The sequence below is a fragment of the Amyelois transitella genome, chromosome 20, assembly GCF_032362555.1.
Source record: "Amyelois transitella isolate CPQ chromosome 20, ilAmyTran1.1, whole genome shotgun sequence".
NCBI classification, from domain to species: domain Eukaryota; kingdom Metazoa; phylum Arthropoda; class Insecta; order Lepidoptera; family Pyralidae; genus Amyelois; species Amyelois transitella.
In genome coordinates, this window is record NC_083523.1 from 9177289 (window position 1) to 9190688 (window position 13400).

At 34.6% G+C, this 13400-nt stretch overlaps 1 protein-coding gene across 1 annotated transcript; it reads right to left on the minus strand.

Annotated features, from left to right (window-relative positions):
- Nucleotides 1-5153: 5153 nt before the first annotated feature.
- On the minus strand, nucleotides 5154-12641 carry LOC106131469 (uncharacterized). The gene is made up of 8 exons (XM_060950158.1): nucleotides 12558-12641; nucleotides 11640-11714; nucleotides 10785-10802; nucleotides 9629-9776; nucleotides 9286-9380; nucleotides 6618-6695; nucleotides 6162-6180; nucleotides 5154-5329 (listed from the first exon to the last, which is right to left on the minus strand). Exons 1-8 carry the CDS (start codon nucleotides 12639-12641, stop codon nucleotides 5154-5156), a joined length of 693 nt encoding a protein of 230 aa, XP_060806141.1.
- Nucleotides 12642-13400: the final 759 nt, after the last annotated feature.

A 13400-nucleotide genomic window follows, 5' to 3' on the forward strand; every position in this document is an offset into this window, starting at 1 on the left:
TCAGCTATTTGGCTTTAAGATAGGATTGAGATTACTTACTTACTACTTAAAATACTGACATAAAAACTGTAATATATAAATATATAATTAAAATCATACTTGCTGTCCTCATCAATTTCTCGTGAAGTAACAATTTCAGTTTGTGATATTGCGTCGACAACATACCAGCGAACGCAGCCGAAGCGAATATTAGGAATAAGGATTGAAGGTTGACGAGATAGCCGAAGATGTCAATGTCTTTCTGAAAATACAGTTATTCTACATATGGTCACGTCTATATCCCTTGCGGGGTAGACAGAGCCAACAGTATTGAAAAGACTGAATGGCCACGTTCAGCTATTTGGCTTAATGATAGAATTGAGATTCAAATAGTCACAGGTTGCTAACCAATCGCCTAAAAACAGAATCCCAAGTTTGTAAGCCTATCCCTTAGTCGCCTTTAACGACATCCATGGCAAAGAGATGGAGTGGTCCTATTCTTTTTTGTATTGGTGCCGGGAACCACAGGGCATATATACAAATAAATAACTAACTTTTACTGGCAGCTTCGCCCGTGTGAATCTAGCGCCATCTATAAAGAGCGGCGAATTTAACGCCATCTACAAGAAGCGACGAATTTACCGCCATCTTCAAAAAAGTGACGAAATGACAACTACGTACCGAATAATAAAAGCAACGAATTAAAAGCCACTGTACAAAAAGTGAGGAATATAGCGACCACCTACATGTATAGTGTGAACTTTAAGTTTTTACCAGTGTGAATGGTATGGTAGGGGGAATATCCTTATTCTAGACTCTAAATTACATATACGTGATGTTTCAAGAATATAAATTTACATAACCCGTGAAGAAGTAAGAAACGAATAAATAAACTCACATTATTATATTATTTGATTAGTTGGGATTACATAATATTATTGTTAATGAATAAATAAATAAATAATAATATTTTTTGTTAAATTTCACACTCGGTCAATTAGAATCGGTATAGTTATAGAAGTAGTATAGTTCAGAGCAATAAGCGTATTATTCTATAGCAATAAATTCGTCGAGTTGTGACCTTTTTGTATTGCTGCAACTCATACCCTAATTAATTTGTATCCAGAAGGGGCAGAAGGCACGGGTAGAGAAGCAGCTTCCACTATTTATATGTGCTCCTATTCCCTTAGTCGCTTTTAACGACATCCAAGGGCAATAGATGGAATGGTCATTTTATTTACATAATATTAACTTACCTGCTGACTGATTCTAACTTGTATTTCTTTGAGAGTATAAAACATAGCCAACATCAAATGTGGCGTTATAAACAGAAGCACCACTGAAAACTGTAAAATAACTATGCTGTTAAGGAACATACATACATATAATCACGTCTATATCCCTTGCGGGGTAGACAGAGCCAACAGTTTTGAAAAGACTGATAGGTCACGTTCAGCTATTTGGCTTTTAGATAGAATTGAGATTCAAATAGAGTTAAGTTGCTAGCCCATCGCCTAAAAGAAGAATCCCAAGTTTATAAGCCTATCCTTTAATCGTCTTTTCGACATCCATGAGAAAGAGATGGAGTGGTCCTATTATGGAAATAAACAGATAATAGAAAAAGGTAATCAAAACTAAAAATAAATATTTATGCCTAAATAATATATTTAATCATAAGTAATAATAAGGTTTTGATTGAACCAGAACTATACAAGATGAATATTTCCTTGTATTTTTTTTTTAAGTACGAGTATGCTTAAACGATAGAACGTCGATACATAAGTGTAGGATTTTTTGCTATTTGTATTTATGGAAACCAACTCAGTTTAATCTTAAAAAACATGATGTAAAAAAATCCTTGTCAAAATAAAAACACCCTGTATAGTCACAGAAGCAATCGCCGATCCACTTATAAAGTTGTACTTGGAGAGTAAGAAATTTGTGCACGATTATTAATTTATCACTATGAAGGCATTACTAAATAAATAAATATACATACATACATACATATAATCACGTCTATATCCCTTGCGGGGTAGACAGAGCCGACCACGTTCAATAGGCCACGTTCAGCTGTTTGGCTCGATGATAGAATTGAAATTCGAATAGTGACAGGTTGCTGGACTGTCGCCTAAAAGAAAAATTCCAAGTTTATAAGGCTATCCCTTAGTCGCCTTTTACGACATCCACGGGGAAAGATATGTAGTGGTCCTATTCTTTTTCCTATTGGTGCCGGGAACCACACGGCACAATAAATATTGTACTTACAATTTTCCCAAAGGTATCCATGCCCTTCTCAGCGGCATCAATTAAAGCCTTGTATAAATACTGATCGTTTGTAAAGTTTTTTTCCGATTTCTCAACTATATCCGTAAATTTACGAAGATGGCAGTATAACAAATAAAATGCAAAGGAATATGTCAAAATAATTAAATCAGTTCCCAATAACGGAATGATATAAATCACAGATGCCATAAAATATTCTATACAATAATTAGGATAATACTTACAGAATATAGAAACTGCTAATATTCTTAAAAATAATAAAGACAAAACGGAAATTATAAATGTATTGTATACTTTACAAGAAACAGACTGCACTTTCAATTTCCAATCTATAATCGATAATTCCTTTTTGAGGTTATAAAAAGAGTTCTCAGAGAATGATAAAATAAAACTAGATAATAAATACGACCATAAATAAAAAGAGTACCAAATTACTAGAATTGTATTTGGACTGGAGCAAAATAAAACTAAACAAACTAAACTAATACTGAGAGAGTATAACAGATAAAACGATTTGAAAAAGATTTTGAAAATTTTTGATCGTATCCTCACAAATCCGAAGTCTAATCCGAAAATAATGTTAATTGATATTAAAAACAATGCAAATATTTTTGAGTCATGCGGTTTGGAAGAATGAGAATTCCACGTATAGTTAACCATTGGAACTTTCGTATTTATGACTTTTCTTTGCTTACTAATACTTAATTTTAAAAACTTAAGCGATAAAGTTTGACCTGAAAAGGCTATATAGTTCAATGATAGAACGATACTGAATAGCAATGTAATGAGTTTTATCGATCATCTATAGGTTACTACATTTTGTTATTGTTTATACAAGCAGTGACGATCCAAATGGTAGGAACGGCACGGCTGAATCTATATTTAACATGGGTAATCAATATTTTTACAAGATCAATCACTAAGGCTAATTAATTCCTCTATTAACAATGTCATTGATAGTAGACGAGAGACGTTTTCATGATCATAGTCTCTTCTTTCCCAGGATAAATAAAGTTGAGTTGAGAGGAATGAATTGTGGTCAGCACTTTCTATGCATGGGGTGAGCAGTCTCTTAATACGAGCACTGAAATCCTTATATGAGGATTCGAGTGCTTGTGTCAGGATAAACGGAGCGCACACTGAGTGGTTTAAGATTGAGAAAGGCGTTAGGCAAGGATGTGTTGCGTCACCGTGGCTGTTCAACCTATTTATGGATAGCTGTTTGACAGATTTGAAAGAGTCTAAAAGTGGATTAAGGATGAATGAGTTACTCGTCAAATGTCTGCTCTATGCCGACGATCAGGTTATACTGGCGTCATCAGCGGAGGAGTTACAGGAGATGGTAAACTGTATGCATGAAGCTTTAAAAGAGAAAGGAATGAAAGTGAACGTAAGTAAAACTAAAACACTGGTTTTTGAAATGGAGAAAGAAATGACAGCATGTAATATTTTGATTGGAGGAGAAAAAGTGGAGCAAGTGAAAGAGTTTGTATATCTAGGATCAAAGTTTACATCAGATGGCAAGTATGATAGTGATATTGAAAGGAGAGTGAACGCGGGGAACATGGTGAATGGAGCTTTGCATGCCTTTATGAGCAGTCAGAAACTATCCAAAAAGGCTCGACTGGCTGTGCACAGGGGCGTGTTGGTCCCGACATTAATGTATGGGAGTGAAAGTTGGGTATGGCAAAAGAAGCATGAAAGCAGAATAAATGCAGTGGAAATGAGAGCGTTAAGGAGTATGATGGGTGTGAAATTGAGTGACAGGATAAGGAACAGCGTGATAAGGGAATGTTGTGATGTGAAAGAAGATGTAGTTACAGGAATAGAAAAGGGTATGTTAAGATGGTTCGGTCATGTGGAGAGGATGAATGAAAGCAGGTTGACTAAGCAGATATACAAGGAGAGTGTGGAGGGAAAGGTCGGAGTGGGAAGACCTAGACGAACGTATCTTGATCAAATTAAGGACGTCCTGGTAAAGGGTCAGGTCAAAAGTACCCGAAACCGCCGAGCTTGTATGAAGAGAGTTATGAATGTGGACGAAGCGAAAGAAGTATGCAGAGATCGTGGCAAGTGGAAAGAGGTAGTCTCTGCCTACCCCTCCGGGAAAGAGGCGTGATTTTATGTATGTATGTATGTATAAATAAACTAAAGGTGCCGTGTGGTTCCCGGCACCAATACAAAAAAGAATATGAACACTCCATCTCTTTCCCATGGATGTCGTAAAAGCCGACTAAGGGGTAGTGTAGTTCTTTTAGGTGATGGGCTAGCAACCTGTCACTATTTGAATCTCAATCATATCTTAAAGCCAAATAGCTGAACGTGGTCTATCAGTCTTTACAAGACTGTAGGCTCTGTCTACCCCGCAAGGGATAAAGAAGTGATTATATGTATGTATGTATGCATAAATAAACTGCCCTTGCAAGGTAGGCAGAGCTTCTTGAAAAGACTGAAAGACCACGCGCAGCTATAAAGCTTATTGATGATTGAAGAAAATGCTGCAATACAGTTTGTTACCGCTTCTTCTGCACTGACGCCTTGAAAGCGGCAGTAAACTTAGTTTCAAACAATTTATTTGACGTCAACCAATGTTGTTAAACCATACGTTTCGACAATTATTAAGCGATATATAGTATCCTATAGTAATGAATAAAAATTTTGTTTTGCATTTTTAAATTTTGATGAAATTGAGATTCATATAGCGTCAGATGGCTACAAGAAGGATCTCAAGTTTGTAACCCTTTTCGTTAATCGCCTAATACGACATCCATGGGCATCATTTAAAGTTTCTGCAAAAAAAAACAATTTTTCCAAAGTGCCGACGACCACACGGCAGATGAAGGATAACAATAAAACGAAGTAATGTGACAAATGCAACTGCATGTTGATTAATTATCGTACATGTGCGACATTTGGATGATGACGATGATGTAAGTGGTGCACAGGCTAACAAGCGTCACCGGCAGCCGAAGGTCGTACGGCACAACTCCCCATATCTTCCTTTTAAGCGGTTGGGCTTCCATAAAACGCACAAGTCGTAAGATGTTCTCATTTCTCTCTTTGTCTGCAAGTAAATGATATCATTAATTCATTCGCTTATTTATTGAAAACTTATAACTACTTTTGACCGTTAATTGCTACGGTACCGGCCACGCTCAGCTGATTGGCTCAATGATAGAATTGAGAGTGAATTAGTGACAGGTTACTAGCCAATCGCCTACAAGAAGAATCCTAAATTTATAAGCGGTTTGGTTAGTAAATAATATTTAAATACCAATAAAACAAATTAAAATAACTTTACAAACAGAGTAAATAATCGATTCTATTTCACTCATAAACTTGTGAAGCATGTCATACCTAATAGTATTGATATAAGTGAGACGTATACTGGCTTTGAAGAAATTTATTATTTTAATCTCAATTCTACCAGTAAGCCAAACAGCTGAACGTGGCCTATCAGTCTTGACTGTTGGCTCTGTTTACCCCGCAAGGGATATAGACGTGATTGTGTGTGTGTGCGAGTGTAATTATTTTATAATGTTCTTCTTTTAAGCCTCCTTATTCAACATTTCCATTGTATTAGAGCTACTTTATACAGGATTTTTTTTTCTGTCACTATTTGAATCTCAATTTTATCATCAAGCCAAATAGCTGAACGCGGCCGATCAGTCTTTAAAAGGTCGTTGGCTCTGTCTCTCCCACAAGGGATATAGATGTGACCAAATGTATGTATGTATTCTACAGGAATGCTAAAAACTTACATTCATAACTGTTTTCAATCAGTAATTTATTATGTAGAAGCGTCTTCACAGCATCAATATTAGTATTAATTGACTCTGCGATCAATGTTGGTATAATTATATGCAAAATTATAGACGTTATGTAAATAACCTCACCAAGCATCACTAAAGATAACTGAAATAAATAAAAGTTATATTCTTAATTTCAATTTGTTCGAATTTCAAATTGGAACATTTAAACTGAGAAATTTACAAATCACAAATTATTTGTAGTAAATTATTATAGTATTCGATGGATTAATATAAAAAAAATTATAGATGAAATTTATCAAAGATCTTGAGCAGCCTCAGTAGAACGCGTGACGCCATTTTTGTCGCGCAAAAAAACCTGTCGCTGTCTCGTTTCACGTAATAATAAAAAGCGAAACAGCGATAGTTATCCGCGCGATAAAAAGGCGTCGCGCGTGTCATGCTACAGGAACAGATTAAAAATATAACAAAAAAGACAACAGTAATAAACATGAATTAAATAGTACATTAGGTAACAATTGAAATAAAATAGTTAATTTTCCACTGGTATGTGTTTTGTTCATGAACGTACAAAATAATTACCTCCTTTTTTACAAAGAAGAGACTGAACGAGATGGTCATCAAAAGCCTAGGAACATCAGCTAGCAACTGCACTATGAGCTGCAAAGATATAAAAAAAGAGTTAAAAAAACCGTTGTCCAATTTGTCTACTTCAGAACTTTTTCTTCTAAAATTACAGCTATTTACTTCAAAACTCAAGCTCAGATAACAAAAAATTATTGTTCCAACATGCTGTGAAAATATTTGACAAAGTTTTTAAGGTCGGCTATCTACAGTTTTGATTATATAACTTAAAATTTAAGTCCATTTTAATATTTTCAGAAAGAATTCAAATCAAATTTTACATCTTCAAAAATAACAGAACTGACCAATAACACTCACCAACTTGCTATAATTGGGAAGTATTCTATCAAAACATTTCTCGATGTTAACGTAAAATTCTTGAAGACTCTTCACGTTGAACGAAACCTCCGACATTTCCCTAAATTTAAGTACACAGCATTGCAAGTAATAGAAGACTATAATATGCATGGTGGGCGTAACATCAAGAGCCCACATTGCGACGCAGTAAAATGTCTCCGGAATGCGATCGAAATTAGTATTATTCACTATACATAATTCACTATAGTAGATACAATAATAATGACATATAATCATTTTGAAGAAACCGGCAATAATGAAACCTGTGGCTGCAAACCCGCAAACATTTTTATTGTACAAATCTTTATTGAACTTATGGACATCCAAAATGAAATCATAGGCAATGTAGTCAGAAAAATGTTGAATAAGGAAATAGGTGATGTATTGTATCACGTGAACACTATACCAGTATGTTGCTGTTGATCTCAAAACACAGAGATACAGCAATATCATAATATGAATGCAAGTATTACATCGACTAAATAGATTCACGACAAGGCGATACTTTAAAGAAATGGATTTTTTAAAACCCAAATTTTGACCGAAAACTGTTTCTAAAATTGTAATAAAAATAGTGAGAGATCTATTGATGTCAGTTTTAGGGATTTCTTTTACAAAGTTATTTAAACGAGCATTTTTATAATAATCAGACATGCTAAATATTTAGACGTCTTTACCTTACCAAAACAGAACTGTATTAACCGTTTAATTTATTATTAGAATAACATTAGTAGGTGCAGACAGTAATAAAGTCTTGAGTTGTTATAACTTATTCAATACGATTAGTAGGTAGTAAATGTATTCATCATATATGTCAATAATAACTTAAAATTTTGGTGTCATAATAACTAACTGTACGTTACAACATGCCAACAAATAAAAATATTAACAGAGGAAAAAGATAAATGGAGGACGCTCCACTTAACTCTTCTGACAAAAGTTAGCTCTTAAATTTAAGAAGAGAATAGCTAAGTTATTCGAACTTATGAATGCCATTTTAGTAGGTATTTTTTCGGCCTCTGTGGCGCAGCGGTAGTGCACTTGTCTGTGACACCGGAGGTCCCGGGTTCAAATCCCTGTCAGGGCATGATGAGAAACCAACTTTTTCTAATTGGCCTGCTTCTTGGATGTTTATCTACATATATAAGTATTTATTATAATATATAGTATCGTTAACTTACTATCTTGTAACACAAGTTTCGAACATTCTTCGAGGCATTTCATTCATAGTTATTTATAATCACGTCTTTACCCCTTGCAGGGTAGATAGAGCCAGCAGTCTTGAAAGATTGACAGGCCACATTCAGCTGTTGGGCTTAATACTAGAATTGAGATTCAAATAAGGACAGTTTGCTAGCCCATCGCCTAAAAGTAGAATCCCAAGTTTATAAGCCTATCCCTTACCCGTATCCCTTAGCGCTTTTCATATTGGTGCCGGGAACCACAAGGCATTTATATAAAAAACACACATTGTTGTTTTAATAAAACAAGAGCGGTTAGTGTAATAAAATACCTTCATTTATTTCATTTCTTTTTATTCTATTTATATATAAATTATCTCTCAGCGACAATACATTGTCTATTATCATTGTTAAGAAATTCAATTAAAATATAAGATGACATGTCCAATATAGAAGGAATTGAAAACACGTGTCTAAAACAATACATAAGTTAACATGCAAGCAACAGGTATAAAGTATTAAGCGACCTGCTTGTAGGGAAGTATAGTCGCAAACTTAGTTATTCGCTACAGAAGACAGAAGGAGAGAAATAATTAAAAATGTACTATATCTATACTAATATTATAAAGTTAAAGAGTTTGTTTGAACGCGCTAATCTCAGGAACTATTGAAAAATGAAAAATTCTTTTTGTATTTAATAGAACATTTATCGAGATAGGCTTTAGGTTATTTATCATCATTTTGCAACTATTAGGAGCGAAGAAATAATGGAAAATGTAAAAAAAACGGGGAAAATTATTCCTCCTCAATGATACCCAGAATAACTAATCCACGCGGACGAAGTCGCGGGCACAGCTAGTTATGGACATAAAATTCAAATATTTGACAATAAAAATAATTCTGACATTTAATCCTAAAAAACAAAACCATGACAACCGTTGCTATGGCGTACATAAAGAAGGTTGCCCACGCGCAGCGTATTAAATTTCAAACAAATGACCTCAATGGTCATAAACTCTGTCACCCTTCGGAGTCATCTGGAGAAGCACAATTATGTAAGTTACCATGGCATTTAATATTATACCCACTAACGACCAATCCAAAGGCAATATTTTCGCAATAGTGAATCGAAAAGGTTGTGCTTCAATAAAATCGATGAACTTTATCAAGTCGTCAGTGTTACCTGAAATTAATTATTTAATTTAATAAATTAATTAATTTGTCCCGTATGTATTTATTTATTAAAATATAGATATTATTTTAAAATTACTGCGGTAACATTTTTCTGCTGTTTGGTTTTAAGACGAAAATAATGGTTTAGTCTTAATTTCTTTTTTACCAATTCACTCACTCCCTATGATCTAATGGTGGTGTAATGGTCCTACATTAAAATGTAAGGAATCACACATATGTATATATAATAGTACTCACCTTTTTTGTATAAAAGCTTATCATATAGCAACATTCTCAACTCTTGCACCTGAGAAGACAACTTGTCTGCCATATAAATTGGGCTCAGACAGAGAATAGAAGATAAAACAATAGTTATGTTTGTCAAGACAAAATCTTTGAAGTATTCCTGCAAAGAAAGAAATAAATATAATTTATTGTGACATCACAGAATCAACACAATAAATGTACATTAAAGTAAGTGTATTATGTGAATGTCACAATAGATCCTGGCTCAGGGATACGCCGAACACGCTCAATGCTGATTTGAAGCCACAACCCTCTTGGACATTTTAATAAACACATTTATAAGAACTTTGTGCCGTTTGGATCTCGGCACCAATACAAAAAAAAAAAATAGGACCACTCCATATCTTTCTCATGGATGTCGTAAAAGGCGACTAAGGGATAGGCTTACAAACTAGGGATTCTTTTTTAGGGGATAGGTTACCAACATGTCACTATTTGAATCTCAATTCTATCGTTAAGCCAAACAGCTGAACGTGGCCATTCAGTCTTTTCAACTGTTGGCTCTGTCTACTCCGCAAGGGATATAGACGTGACCGTATGTATGTATGTATAAAAACTTTCTTTTATTTCCAGGCTATTAAAACACATTGTAAATTACCTAAATAAAACTAAAGAGAGCTGGTCTTAATTTCGCTCAAAAGATAGGCATTGCCATTCAACGTGGCAATGCTGCCCGCCTTCTGGCCACTTTACCTCAAGACTCCCATCTGTCGGAACTTGCATTTTTTGTAAATAAGTGTTTAATACATACATACATAAAATCACGCCTCTTTCCCGGAGGGTTAGGCAGAGACTCATTCCACTTGCCACAATCTCTGCATACTTCCTTCGCTTCATCCACATTCATAACTCTCTTCATGCAAGCTCGGCGGTTTCGGGTACTTTTTATAATAATACTTTTTATAAGTATTTAATATTTAGGCTTATTTGTAGTTTTATCTTTTAATTTCATTAGTTAGTTATTAAGATTTATTTTAGTTTAATACACAATAAAAAATAAGGAAAATACATTATGGTCGCGTGGCTAATATAAAAAAAATAAGAGTGAAGTAGTAAGCCAAATTAATACAAAGAACCGACAAAATAAATGAAGAATTTATTTACTTACAACAGTTTCCTTCGGTTCCTATATATAAAAAAAAACAATTATATTACATACACAAATATAATCACGTCTGTATCTCTTACTGGCAACGTTCATAACACACGTAACCGTAAAAAAATAGTTATTATTAGTTATTTTTTTTAGAAAAGTTCTATTGATTGAATCTTACAATTCTCACGGGAAAAAAAGTACTACTGGCACACAATATTACTAAAATTGATCAAAATGTGCTAATTATAATCCTTCCTACGTACTAATATCATAAATGCGAAAGTTTGTGAGTATGTCAGTATGGATGTTTGTTACTCTTTCACGCAAAAACTACTCAACCGATTACGATGAAATTAGGTATGTAGGTAGCTGAAGACCCAGAATATCATATAGACTACTTTTTATCTAGGAGTTCCCGCGGGATTGATAATAGTAATTAATAATTTTAGGCTACATGGGTTTTGATAAAACGTCGGTGGTCAAATTGGTAAGGTGCCTGGTTTAAATGCGTGATGCGCAGAAAGGCACAAGTTCAAATCCCACCTCGGCCATGTACCAATGACTCTCTTCAGAAGTTATGTACATTAGTTTGAATACTAACCGATGCTCTTACGGTGAGGGAAAACATCGTGAGGAAACCTGCACATTCAGGCAACTGGATGTGTAACCATGGATCCAATACGGGTTTGGTTTACTTGCTAGGTTGCGGAGGTCAGATGATAGCCGCTTCGTGTAAAAACCTGACTTGCCCAATCTAGGATCCGTGGTCAAAGGCATACCCCGGGCTTTTCTCCAGAGAGGTGAGGATGCAACCGGGACTGAAGCCAGGAGGAAGAAGTCATGGATGTTGAAATAATTTTCACTTACCTCAAAATTACTCATTAGCGAGTAAGTAGCCGTATACATTATATCTGACACGTAATACATTAGACACCAAAAATACTGTAACAAACATCATACATTTTTTTAGAAATTATACTAATTAGTTTTTGCCATACACTTAACTTCAATGCGAAATTTTCTATGGACAAATAAGTTGGGGCTACCTTAACCTAATTAGTATCAAACTACAAGAAGAACGCTTTGCCATTTTTATATTTATACTAGCTGTGCGCGTGACTTCGTCCGCGTGCAATAGTCATTTTGGGCATCATTGAAGCCCTCAAGGATGACTTATTTTACCCGTTTTTTTCACATATTCCATTATTTTTTTGATCCTTATAGTTGCAGCGTGATGTTATATAGCCTAAAGCCATCCTCGATAAATGGTCTTTTCAACGCAAAAACAACGCGAACCAGTAGTTCCTGAGATAAGCGCGTGCAAACAAACAAATAAACAAACTCTTCAGCTATAATATCAGTATAGATTATTGTATTCAAACTGGAGTTAATGCAAACATACCACATCGTACGTCACAAGTCGGTGCGACCTGGTCCGAACGTCAGTCAGTCAGTCATTCATTCATATAACCACGTCTATGTCCCTTGCGGAGTAGACTGAGCTAGCAGTCTTGATCTGACGGGCCACGTTCAGTTGTTGGGCTTAATGATAGAAATGAGATTGAAATAGTGAGGTTGCTAGCCCATCGCCTATAAGAAGAGTCCCAAGTTTATAAGCCTATCCCTTAGTCGCCTTTTATGACATCCGCGGGAAAGCCTAGTCTTTTCTACGAGTATATTGGTGCCGGGAACCACACGGCATCATTACAACAAAAACCGGTATGTTCGAGTTAATTCTCGTTAAATAAAACTAACACCTACAAATAAAATCGATTACAAACTTACCATAAAATTAAAATTGTATCGGGATATACACGTGACATCGGCTAGTTTTTCATAAGCGCCGGAGCAGAACTTGTAGTCAGTCATGCCATTTGTAATCCAATCGGTAATAGCGTGGACACGACATTGGACCGAATAGAAGAAGAACGTGAATACCAACACTACAGTTTCAGCCGATATAATAGGACTGATATACAAAAATATCAAATAACCAGGAACTCCATTGTACAAACCATAATAAACATCATAATAAATTATCAAACATAAGTTGCAAGTTCTAATAATCAAATAAGACACAATAAATTTCATTTCAAAATTATAAACAAGCATGTTTATACTATATTCTTTGTCAATCAAGGATAAATTCTCTTGAAAGGCATGATAACTCCTGTTTTTATTTAAAATTTGTGTTCCAATTGTGCTTATCAGATAAACTGAATTGATGCTGAGACACCAAAATAATCTCAGGATATGAGAGTAATAATGGATTCCCATAAATCGGTTATAAAGAATCAGTACAACAGATATATGAATCAGATGTTTAATTTTTATAATGTATTTAATTGCTTTTGTATTGTATTCCATGAAACCAAAATCTATACAAAGCAGCAATGCTATCTTAATGAATATAAACTTGTACAATTTTAAGATAATATTAGTGGTTTTATTATTTACAGACATATTGATGAGATATATGTTTATTTATTTTCCAAACACACAACTGCAGTTTAACTTTCGTTGCTATGAAATATTTCAATGACAACAAAATATATTTTCATTATCAGTATGGCGTAAGTGAATATGGTCATTTTATTCTATGACAGATAATACTTATGTACGTTTTAA

Excerpts from the sequence above, each read along its gene's own strand:
- LOC106131469 (XM_060950158.1), bottom strand. The coding sequence starts at position 12,641 with ATGACTGACTACAAGTTCTGCTCCGGCGCTTATGAAAAACTAGCCGAT. Across the intron at positions 11,715-12,557 it reads GATACAATTTTAATTTTATG|TATTTTTGGTGTCTAATGTA; the intron begins GTAAGTTTGTAA and ends TGTTTGTTACAG. Across the intron at positions 6,696-9,285 it reads TGCCTTTGGATTGGTCGTTA|CTCATAGTGCAGTTGCTAGC; the intron begins GTGGGTATAATA and ends ATATCTTTGCAG.